General features: G+C 36.3%; 1 protein-coding gene across 2 annotated transcripts in view; it reads left to right on the top strand.

The window, feature by feature from the left end:
* Positions 1 to 1,082: 1,082 nt before the first annotated feature.
* Positions 1,083 to 12,769, top strand: part of clgn (calmegin) — a 14,958-nt gene continuing 3,271 nt past the window's right edge. For both annotated transcript variants that reach the window (XM_079616524.1, XM_079616523.1), the window contains exons 1-12: positions 1,083 to 1,263; positions 1,778 to 1,951; positions 2,122 to 2,195; positions 2,550 to 2,608; positions 2,760 to 2,901; positions 3,007 to 3,088; positions 4,839 to 5,031; positions 5,314 to 5,503; positions 5,774 to 5,887; positions 10,308 to 10,464; positions 10,736 to 10,951; positions 11,054 to 11,170. In XM_079616524.1, the coding sequence (XP_079472650.1) occupies positions 1,778 to 1,951; positions 2,122 to 2,195; positions 2,550 to 2,608; positions 2,760 to 2,901; positions 3,007 to 3,088; positions 4,839 to 5,031; positions 5,314 to 5,503; positions 5,774 to 5,887; positions 10,308 to 10,464; positions 10,736 to 10,951; positions 11,054 to 11,170 (1,518 nt within the window). In that variant the 5' untranslated portion in view covers positions 1,083 to 1,263. The remainder of the gene's footprint in view (positions 1,264 to 1,777; positions 1,952 to 2,121; positions 2,196 to 2,549; positions 2,609 to 2,759; positions 2,902 to 3,006; positions 3,089 to 4,838; positions 5,032 to 5,313; positions 5,504 to 5,773; positions 5,888 to 10,307; positions 10,465 to 10,735; positions 10,952 to 11,053; positions 11,171 to 12,769) is intronic.

Raw genomic sequence — 12,769 nt, 5'->3', positions numbered from 1 at the left:
ACGGACAGCAGGGGGCGCATCATTTGTAGGTCAAACATTTTTTAGTATGAATGCATGAATATAAAATACAAACAATATCCAAATCTCTACATATTTCAAGGAACACGCATTATATCTTATCATTGAAATTAATTAAGAAGAAGAATGTCTTAAATTTCAGTAACTTAGAGAAATTTAAACTAGCAGTAGCAGATAACCCCTCTTTATTTTATTATTATTATTTTATTTTAATTCTTTCTTCCATTCCCTTTCTTTTTTTTTTTTTTGTTGGTCTTGTTTTAATATGCTTGTCTGTTCTGGTTCTGTTCTGGTTCTTGCAAATTAATAATAAGTTAATAATACGTTATTGCAAGTTAATAATAAAAATTGACATTATATAATAACAACATCAATTTAAAGTATAATTGGTTAAATTATGTAAACAACAAATAAGAAAACTCGATAATAAAAAGCTGCTAGATTATAATTTCTGCAATTAAAAAAAATAGTTTTCTTGTCGTTGCCACAGATCTCACAGGTATACATTCACTTTTAATAAATGTATCAAAATATTTTTTTGCCAACAGTTTTATTTTGTTATTGATTAAAAATATATATTTGTTTTTCGACTTCGCTGTTGTTTTGTTTTGAGTTCCATGGCGATCTTTATGGAGATTGGGAACACTTAATTCATAATTTCTGTAACTTACTGAAGCATGTATATAAAACATTTAATAATATAGCCTCAACAGACAATGTTATCTCTTTTTATTTTAGCTCCTAACATAAATTAGGAACAGAATCCCAAACCGTCTTCTTGTAAAAAAGAGCGTAACGTTAAGTGTTGCATAAGTTGTATGTTTTATTTCGTGACAGCTGGGTGGGTGAGTGGCATATAAAATGTTGGATAAATAAATTGGTTCTTTATTTTGATAGGTGATGCGGAAGGTTTTATTTTTTATTTAAAGAGGAGCCAAGTGACAGCATATAAACATTTAAATGACTGAATTTAAATTACTTTTATTTTGGCGTGAGATGTGAAAGTGGATTTTATCATACAATGCAGTGGCAAATTAATATGTGGGACTTTTATTTTGATAGGTGTTGCGGAAGGGTTTTTTTTATCGCAGAGGGGCGGTTGTCAGTGGCGTCCTGCGCTTCTGATAACACTGGCTATCGCTCTCATTCATAGCGGACTCTTCGCGCCGAAATACTGGATGACAAACCCATCCGCTTGAGCTACAGTTATCCGACACATTGCCAATATTAATTCAGCTGGAGGAGGTGAGTGAAAAAAATAATTTTTCTGCAAAACACTACTAACGCAGACAGGCATCATCATCTTCTTCATCGTCATCATCGTCATCACCCAGCTAACGGTACCGCAGCTAGCCAGAGCACGTTATTATAATATTGTTTTACATAACATTAAATAAATAATACATCATATTAATAACAAAATTATGCGAACTTTATTTTAATATTGTAATATTCTGAGGAATCCATAACACCAAAGCGCGGGAGATAATTGTAATTAAATGTAAAAGATGCCGTTGAAGTATTTTAAAGATTACCTGTTTATCTTATTCGTTTTTTATTCTATTCTGTTATAAAAAGTGAAGTCTTACATTAAATATTGAAAAAAATAGCTCTTCCGATGGCAGATGTGTCGATCAATATCGGGGTCAAAGTGTCATGGAATCAGACGCTCCCCCCCAAAGAAAAAAATAAGGCGGTTTATATCATTATTATTTATTTGTTTTCTGTTGGTCATGCTCTATTTTGCATGTTTTTGTAGATGAAGTTGCGGTGGGGCTGGACGTGTCTCTTGTTGCTCTCCATCTCCATGGTAACATGGGCCCAGGAAGAAGACCTGGAGGATGAAGAGGAGGCTCAAGTGGAAGATGGAGATGTGGACGTGGAGGCAGACAGTGGTGAAAGCATTGAAGTAGACGCCAATGTGTCTTTTCAGGTAAGATATCATACCACTAATGTCATACACATGTCATAATGGACAATGCTCACCTAAGAAAATGTATTTAAAAATTTGTATAAGAACAGTTAACACTGATTTGCACTAAATTGCTTGGGCTCTAATCTTCTTCAAGTTATTTGTAAATACTCATCATATGAATTGCACAGGTAACTTACAAGACCCCAGTTCCAACAGGAGATGTGTTCTTTACTGAGACATTTGATGATGGATCTTTGGGCAGGTTTGTGAAGCTTATCAATTTGATATTGCACAAAGAATTAAATCAAAATTACAGTTTTGTGGTTTGTAATCCATGTTTGTTTGCTTTGAGATCATCTTTATTCAATTTTACTCATAAATGTTGACAACATTTACAGTACATTTAAAATGCACAGCTTTTCTGTGGGCGAACTGACTAAGAATATTGATAACTAATTCTGCACTCCACAGATTGTCAAAACGATGATGATATAATGTTCAAAAAATTTCACAAAATCAATTAATTTTGAATAGAACTCTATGCAAATAGCTTGTCCTCTTTTTACTTATTGCTTAATTATTTGTTAGCTTTTTCATGTCTTATTATTTTCTGCAGTTGGCAGGCGTCTAAAACAATGAAGGAGGATGCTGATGAAGAGATTGCGAAATATGATGGTTAGTTTTCCAGCTGAGAGGTGTTGTGATTTTGAGTGCCGCTCTTTATTACGGTATTTTGTATTAATGAATAATACGGATAATATATTTGAACAGTAACTCTACTTAAAAAAAATCATCTGCCAAATGATTATGTCTCTTATGCCTGTAGGTAAATGGGAGGTTGAGCCCCTTAAGGAAAACAAGGTGCCTGGTGATTTGGGATTGGTTCTGAAATCTCGTGCTAAGCATCATGCTATCGCGGCTCTGCTTAACAAACCCTTCGTGTTTGAGGACAAGCCCCTCATTGTCCAGTGAGTGCTGTTCTTGCTTGCAACCTGACATCTCACAGAATACTGGATTTCTATGATACTTGTAAAATAAAGCATGTGCATTCTAACCAAATCCGATCTATGCAGGTATGAGGTCAATTTTCAGGATGGGATTGACTGTGGCGGCGCTTACATCAAGCTATTGTCAGACTCAGAAGACTTAGACCTGGTATGTTCATTGACTGCTTCATATGTTTGGAATAAATTAAGGGTGTGTTCACACTTCGCATGTTTGGTTTGATTAAAACAAACTGTGGTGCGACTGGTCTGTTAGTGCGGTTCATTTGAACCCTGGTGCGCACCAAACAAACGGACAGAGAACCCTGAAAAGATGAGTCTCGGTCCGCTTCCAAACGAACTGGTGCAGGTCGGATAAAATATGAACGCAACACGGACCAAGGGCTTCTAAACAAACCAAAAACAGGACGTGATGCCACATCACGGACAGAATGCTTAAGCATACCTCTAGCATACATAGTCGCGAATCGATGTTGCCCATCGCAGTTTGGCGCAGTCATTGGAAACGTAGTCTCCTTGCAACAGATCGTTTGTGTGTCAGGGAGGGATTCCTGCCACTGTTTTGACTTCTTTACACATTTTATAAGCTATTCATGAGTTCTCAGCTAGTCAAAATACCATCACATGTAAAAAAAGATGTTCAATCTTTTGTTGCATTCTACATGTTGTCACTTCTTCTTGAGTCTCTCAGCCATTGACTCCGTTGACATCATCTGACTCCGATTTGAACATAAAAGGCTAAACGTTTTTGAAATTTTCAGTGCATGTCTGTGTGTGACACCGTGTGCTAACTACACGCAATAAAAGGTATAATTTCCATGTTAATCAGAGTTTTTGTCCTAACCGACAGGGACACGCAGCGAATCTATTTTAGAAACGGTTTCTATTTTTCTGCGACGTCGCGCTGGAACAACAAACTCAAAGTGTGGGAATGATAATCCCAGGTACTGTTTATGTGCTTTATTTAATGTTAAAAGCGTGTAATGTGACTTTGAATATCATTTAGTGCTCCCAGCTTTGTAGCTTTAAAATCAACAATGGATAATTCACCTCAGGTCTTGAAATTAAACAAATGGAAACAAGAACGTTCAAACTAAAGAAACAAGTGTATTATTTGACAAAGATTGTTTTAGTTACTCAGTAGCCTATGTATTTGAATAATGTTTAAATGGTGTAATATTTGTGAATTTTATTATGTAGCCTACTTATCCATTTTCTTGCGATTTCCGTCAAGATTACTCTCTGGTGCTGTGTGTACTGGAGAGCCCGCCTACACGCTGTTTTGATTGGCTGTGGGTTTTGAAATTTTTCGCAGTCGCAACGCTTCTAGTGTGGACAGACAAATAATTTGTCGCTGGATCTTATCGCATCGCGTCTGGTTAGGACACGGTGTGAGGTAAAAGGACACAAGCTGTTGAAGCTCCGCCCCCTGTGCCGGGAGCAGCAGCTCATTTGCATTTAAAGGAACAGACACAAAACGGTGTGTTTTTTGCTCACCCTCAAAAAGTGACAACTTTAACATGCTATATAAAATATTTTGAGCTAAAACTTCACATACACACTCTGGGGACATCAAAGACATATTTTACATCTTGTGAAAAGGGCATTATACCACCCCTTTAAAGATGACAGTGTGAACACGAAGCAAACCAGGATTAAATGTATCCTTTCTTTCTTTTTTTTTTTTTGGTCCAGACCAAAAGTGTGAAGTGAACCAAACTACAAGTGTGAACACACACCCTAAAAAACATGCCCTTGAATTGTCATTAAATATACATTTTACAGAAATTGAAATGTAAGACACTGGATTCAAATATGATATAAAATTGCCATTGTAAGGAAAAAATAAAAAAGATATAATATATATTTTAAGAGTGATGTATGTGACTTTTGTCTCACAGGAACAGTTTCATGACCGGACACCGTACAGCATCATGTTTGGGCCTGACAAATGTGGAGAGGACTACAAACTCCACTTCATCTTCAGACATAAAAACCCCCTTAATGGAGATGTAGAAGAAAAACATGCCAAACGGCCCGACGTCGATCTGAAAAAGATCTATACTGATAAAAAAACTCACCTCTACACACTTGGTGCGTACACACACATGTGTTCTTGTAATGATAAGGTTGTGAAAGCTCTGACAACCTTTTAAAATGTGTATTATTATTACTATTATATGGATATAATAAATGATTGAATTGATCAATTGGAGATTAAATCTGACAAGTATTTCACCATATTACAAATGAAATGTGAAATTTTTCTGTTCAATTGAAAGTAATTTTGTATCCATTGGATGATTTATATTACATTATTCAATGGTCAATTATTTATTATTAATTATTTTTGCTCTCTTCTTTTCCTCTTCTCAGTTTTAAATCCAGACAATAGCTATGAGGTCTTTATTGACCAGTCCAGTGTTAGCCGGGGAAACATGTTGACAGATGTCGTTCCACCTGTGAACCCTTCAAAAGAGATTGACGATCCCAAAGACTCCAAGCCAGAGGACTGGGATGAGAAAGCCAAAATCCCGGACCCAGAAGCAGTCAAACCTGATGACTGGTGAGATCTATGAATATGAAAGTCAAATGCAAAGAATGTCTTTGGCGTGTTTTTTAAAGCTTGTGTTGCACGAGTATTTTTTGCCATAGCCAGTACATTGTTGTGACTACTTTCACGGTTTTTATTTAAATTTGAAAAGTCATAGTGACAAACATGGCACTTATATGATGAACCACATAAACTTACGATAAAGTTGTGTCAAGAGAATAGCAGCAGTGGTATGTTAAGACACAATTATAATTTTTTGTATCTGTCCATCTCTCTATCCAGGGATGAGGATGCCCTTGCTAAGGTGCCTGATCCTGAAGCTGTGAAGCCTGATGGTTGGCTGGATGATGAGCCAGAGTTTGTGTCTGACCCCACTGCAGAAAAGCCTGAGGACTGGTGAGAACAAAAGTAATTTGTTAAATCCAGTGGATATGTCAGTGCTCAATGTCAATGAGGAGCTTCACAGTAAGCAGGGCTCCAGACATTTTGCGACCTTTTTTCCTGCTGGTGCGACTCAATTTTGTTCGAGGTTGCACTGGTGCCACTATCGAAGCATTTGGTTTGCGATATTCAATTTGAAATGTAATATGCAAAATGGCATTGCAATATGCAAAATGGAGCAATTCAATTCATATTCAATAATTTTATTACAATTTGCAATTTTTTTACATAATTTAAACCTATATTTTAACGTTTTTATAAGTTGCAAAGTTAAAGTGAAATGTATTACAGAAATGACTAGATATGTTTAACATGTTCAAGCTAAAATTGTAGTAAAATTATATTGATACAATTTTATTTTTCTTAATTGCGTTTACACTCATAGTTAAGACACTTTCAAAAGCGATTGCATTTTCATTAAATGTCCTGCAATGAATGTAGCAAAATTCAATGTGGAACTAAAAATGCATTGCGAGCCGATTAGCTGTAAATCAAAGCATGGAGGGCTAGGTGTTGGAAACATGGCGAGAACAGAGAAATGTCAATGTTCCTGAAGATTATGTGTGTCTGTCAGTGATAGAACCAATACGTTATTAGAACCATAAATAATTCAGGTTAGATAAGTATCAGAATCAATTTATTTGCCACTGTAAATTTGTCAGCATCGGCCACGCCTGGGAGAGGGTGTCTGATATTTAAAAACCCAAAACACCCAAGGACTCCAGTACATCACTGATGATGTGTCATAGTGCATCAAATTGATGTACCACTGTCAATTTTCATAGGAATATGACTTCAGTGCAGAAGTACAATAAAATAATATACACATTCTTTAAGTAGGGTTGTGCGATATTGGCAAAAATTATATCTCAATATTTTTGCACTGCAAAACTGACAATCTGCATCTAAAGCAGCATTTAGATTTACACTGTACAATCGCAACAATTATGCTATAATATTGTTTTAAAAATATTAATGTTTAAATGTTATTTTTGTCTTTTTGAGTCAGTCATTGGCTACGTTTACATGCAACCAAATAATCCGTTAGTAATCGGACTGAAGGCTCGATCGGACTGAAATGCCTTCATGTAAACACCTTAATCGATCCGACTGAGCTCGACCCGAATGAAATTTCGATCAGATTGAAAGGGGTGGTTCATTCCTTTTCTACAAGCTGTTTTTCCTGTTGAATAAAGTGTCGTATAAATGAGTGTCCCATAATTCTAAAATTCTACTTTTACTCAGCATCTGTGAAGTGGAGCAGGACAACGTCCAACCAGTCCTTGTTTCAGATTTTCATCCACAGAAGATTTTGGGCATTAGTACTGTGTGATATGAGCAGCACGGCACAACGGTTCATATGCTCATTGGGTCTCATTCATGAAACACGAGCAGAATGAATTTTTGTGTAAATCGTGTGTAAAGTGGTTCAGGCGTAAAGTTTCTGATTCATTAAAATGTTCGTATTTTCCAAATGTTAGTTGGTACGAAAGAAATCTACACCTGCTCCCAGACACGCGTAAATAGTGCGTTTAACATCTGAACGTTTTGCTCATTAATAAGGCTGCATTTTAATTCACCGGGTACATATTTACACAGCATTTTTTAAAAATATTATATATATATAGTAATTACATACGTTTTTTTCTTTTTACTTTTATTATGAGAGATAGCATCTGCAAACGGAACACTTTAATCAAATAATTAATTTCTTTCAATAGGGCTGGGCTATATTTTTTCGAAGTGAACTAATTCGTTTTTTTCAGTCGAGCTTCATGTCGAACCATTCTTTTCACTACTGGGACTGTTCGATTAACAGATGAAACTCCATTAACTGCATCTGTAATATGCTGCCAAGCTTCCTTTTTTTAGGACCTGATACGCCTATGTACGCTTGAAAATAAAATGGGGCGTTTTGAATGAACTTATTTTATCTAATAATGAGAAATTTTTCTTTTTCATTCGCTTTTGAGAAGACATGTTGAAATCCTTCGTTTGGTGTCATAATATGATGCCCATATATAGTTGTCAGTCGGATTTAATGGGCGGGATTTATGGTAATTGAGAATGAGCGTGCACGCGCGTCCCATTTACGACTGATTGGAATTCATTAACACACACAAACATTTCACTATCACATCTGACGTTTACGAAATATTTGTGGATCAGGAGAAGAGTTTTCGGGAAGGTCTCTTTACGCGCAAATCACTCACATATTTACTCGTATATTTACGAATGTTTCATGAATGAGACCCATTGTCTCCAAATTATGACCAGACATTGATAAATATTAAGTCTGTTGTTTAAAACAAATAAAGAACCATTGTAGGAAAATAGTTATTATGCGCAAACAGCAGGAAACTGTACATTCGTGCAGTGTGCACATGTCAAAAAATCTATCTATCAACCCGATCACATGTTTAGCGTTCACGTAAACACTACGTTCGGATTCATCAATCGGAGTGAATTCAGTCAGATTGAAACAAAAGTTGTGCATCTAAACGTAGCCATTGGGTCATCAATCATTCAACCGATTCGTTCAATCGGTTGATTCATTCAGTAATGAAACACCACTGTGTGTTACTCTGAGATGCACAACGGTTCTGTTGCGGCTTTTCTGTTGGTGAAATAATTGCCAATATTGTATTTATAATTTTGCTTACAATATTGACTTCTTGTTTATTGAACTGTTGTATAGAGTTAGTGTCACATTTGCCAAATTGGATAACAAAAGCATTTAAACCGTGTCAGTCTTTTGGAAATTAGTATTTGGGTATGGCATGGCATAAAGGGTGAGTGAATGATAACAGAATTAAAATGTTATCCCTTTAACGTTTTGAGCACAGACCAGACATGGGATATCTACATGGACAAATACAAACTTTGGGGTATTGTAATGTATTTGAACTATTTAAAAAATATATTTTACATTTAAAGTGCCCCTATGTGCCCCTAACGAACTGGTTTCAGACTCTTTGAGAAATTAGGTGATATGCAATGTATATTAATTAAAGTGTTTTTTGTTTTGTTTTTTACCTTTAATGCATGTCAATCTATTGTAGGAGACCTCCAAAACAAAATGAAGAACCTTTAAAATGGCATGATAGGGGCACTTTAATAGGCTAAACCACATCCTATAAACACATTTAAGTCAATGGCACACATTACCATATTCTAATGTAGGTTTGAGAACGTTAGCCCTCTCCCAACACTTTTATGCATGTTTTTATTAGACAAGTGAATTTTCACAAAAATAAACATTTACAATGTGCACACATTCTTAATATTTTGTTTAAAATGCTTTGTTAAGGTTTCTTTCTTGTCTTCATTTTGAAATGACATTACATGTATCGTATTTTTAAATATGCATTAAAAATGCTGAATGTCGTTTTATACATGTTTAGCAATATACTTACATTTTACCTCACTTTTTACTGTTAAAACTTGAAATGTTGCGCTGAGGGTTCTTCTCCTGTAAAGTAAAGTAAATTTTCTTGTCAAAATGAGAAAATTAAAGGAATAAAGAAATGGATGAAGAAAAATAGTAAAATAACTAATTTACTGTAAAGTAATGATTTTGAAATATTTGCAAGTAATGTATTTATTTTAATAGGCTAAATGACTGTCCTAACCACAGCCTATAAACACACTTGAGTCAAAGCCACAAGTTTTTCCATGTTCTAGCTTAAGTCTGAGGATGGTAACTCACAATTTGAGTTTTATGAATCTTTTTTTTTTTTAGACCAGTGAATTATTTACAAAATTAACAATATAAGCATTTTCAGTGTGCACACATTCATTCTTAATCTTGTGCCAACTATACTGAAAACGGCTCTGGTAATGGTACTTGTCTTGTCACATTCAGTTAGAAATTACATTACAATAATCAAATCAAAATAGACAATTGTGACAATGTTGAGAAGTTTGCATCCTTGGATGTTGCTGTTAGTCGTTTAACATTTCTATTGTAACAGTTGTCAAATATGACACTTAGCTACATGCGCTTTATCTCAGACTCTTTTACTGTTAAATTAAAACTGGAATTCATGCTTGACCTCTGAACAGTAAAGTCCTGCTTTCTTTAATTTGATTGGCCATCTCAATCATTATGTTACATTGTCATTGACAAGCGGTCTTCGACTATCTTGCCGTATTGGTGTTGTGCGTCACCCAAGTACATTATTATTAGGCAATTATTTCACACATTTTATTATACACAAAAAATGCTCCCTTTGTCTGATAGAATTGGCAGACAATCATCTGTAGTAATATTACACTTTGCAATACGCAATGCTGTCATTTTAAGCTGTATTTCTACCTTTTATAGAACCTTGTCAGTATTCTCCTCACACCTCTCTCTCTCTCTCTCTCTCAGGGATGAGGAAATGGATGGCGAATGGGAAGCTCCTCAGGTGCCGAATCCAGCTTGTACAGCTGCTCCTGGATGTGGTGAATGGAAGCCGCCCATGGTCAATAATCCTCAGTATAAGGGCAAATGGAAAGCTCCTCTCATAGACAACCCTAACTACCAGGTACTGACATCTGGAGTCTGGAAATGTTGCTGAAGCTCCCAGATTTTATTCAGTACAAGCAAATGTGACACAAAGCCTGTCTTTTGAAAATTAGGTTAAAACTATTGTATATTAATGCTTACTAATTACTCAAATATATTATTCGTTTTTTCCCCTCACTTAAGCTGTACACTAAATTATACACTGAAACAGTGGCTGTTCACTGTTGCGCTCTATGACCACTGAAAAAAATGTTCATTTATTTTCAACGACTTTGTGTATTTGTTAACAGGGTGTGTGGAGTCCACGGAAGGTTGCAAACCCTGATTACTTTGAGGATCTTCACCCGTTTAGGATGGAACCATTCAGAGCTGTAGGTCTGGAGCTGTGGTCTATGACCTCTGACATTTATTTTGACAATTTCATCGTTACCGCCGAGAAGGAAGTGGCGGACCGCTGGGCTGCCGACAGCTGGGGACTCAAAAAACTGGTGGCTAGTGCCAATGAGGTATGCCTCTGCCTTACATAAGCTTTGCTCTGGTAATTATTGCTCATTGGGCTTTAGTTTGGTTGACGTACTCACTCTGTTGACTGTCTTTTTCTGTCGTAGCCTGGAGTGTTGAGTCAGTTGACTCTGGCTGCAGAAGAGAGGCCCTGGCTGTGGGTGGTTTACATCCTTACCGTTGGTTTGCCTATTGGACTGGCTGTGCTCTTCTGCTGGCCAAAGGTAAGGCCTGAACCCATAGAGGAGATCCCATTAAATACAAAAGGAAACACTTGATATAGCAGGCACAGCTATATTTAGGCTGTCAGTATTTTGCTGTGAATCATATAGATGTGTGTGTACAGCATAACTCATTACATAACCTGTTTTGATCACAACGGCAGGATTCTGTCTTGTACTACCATAAATAAAGCAGATAACAAAAGCAGCAGAATGAAATAAACACTCATGCATACATAGTCAACCGTACAAATTACCATTTTACATGTATTCATTTAGCAGACACTTTTATTCAAAGCACCTTACAATATTAGGTCTATACCAGAGATTCATTCTGAGGAGACCGTAAGAACTGCTGTAAAACACAGTACCAAAATGTACTGGAATGTTTCTCTGCATTTATTATTTATATGCATCTGTTTGAGTAAAATGAACATTTTTGATTTATTCTTCAAACCGCTGACAACATTTCTTCCAAATAAAAATATTGTCATTTAGAGCATTTATTCGCAGAAAATTACTGCTGGTCAAAATAACGAAAAAAACATCCTCACATTGATTGGCCTGGCTGTGTGGATTGGAACATTGTCAGAGCAGAAAGAAGCTATTTTTCTTTCAGGATAATTTTGTATGCGGCTGGAGTTATGCATCCTTCGCAAAGACGTATCTGCCCGATCCTAGCCTTACTGAAGAACCACCAGATCATCACCAATCCTCCACCAAATTATACCGTGGATGCAAAAGACTAGGTTGTAGGCCTCTCCAGGCCTAGATTTGTTAACCATTAGAGGACCAGCTGAAAACTGGACTCATCAGAGAAGATCAGAATCAGGCAGATCTGTCTTTGTGAAGGACATGTGACTCAAGCACACTTAACCTTGCTTATATATATATATATATATATATATATATATATATATATATATATATATTAGGGGTGGAGCCGAACCCGAATACGGTATTCGGAAAAGCACAAATAACGTGTTTTTTACAAATACTTATTTCGAACAAATACTTTAAAAAATATTTGTATTCGGGAACAAGAAAAACTTTATTTCAAAAAGCTGCGTTTCCTCATGAGACCGCAGTGCACGACGCCCGGATGAGTGAGAGAGTGACGGACACAGGCTGCTCCACAGTCCACACAGCAACAGAGAGCGCTCGGCTGATCAAAAAAACACTTAACTCCATCACTATTTTTGTTGAATAGATGTTTGTACCTTAACTGGGTTCCTGAGGCAGTTTATAACTTTCGAGAAGCGATCGGGAGATTATTCCATTACGCGGCATTATTGACGTCTGCAGTCGGGCGCTCTCATGCTCGCTCTGTTTACGTAACGTCAGCTGTTTAGCGCGGTAATTTAGACAATAGGCTGTTGACAGAGTAACGTTAACGTTTGGTTAAAAAGTTTAAAAATGCTTGTGTAGTTTTGTCGAATTGTATGCACGTGTGGGAGTTATATGGTACGTAAGTTACTCTGTCTTATGCAGACAGCAAGATAGGCTGCTTCATAATGTTCACAATGGTATTTTATTAGTTGTTGGTTGCATGGATGAGGTAATGGCTGTTATGTTATTTTCTTTTCAATGACATTCCTTGTT

Source organism: Phoxinus phoxinus (genome assembly GCF_949152265.1).
Source record: "Phoxinus phoxinus genome assembly, chromosome: 6".
NCBI lineage: Eukaryota > Metazoa > Chordata > Actinopteri > Cypriniformes > Leuciscidae > Phoxinus > Phoxinus phoxinus.
The sequence above is the reverse complement of the archived record's forward strand: the minus strand, read 5'-3'. Positions and strand labels throughout refer to the sequence as shown.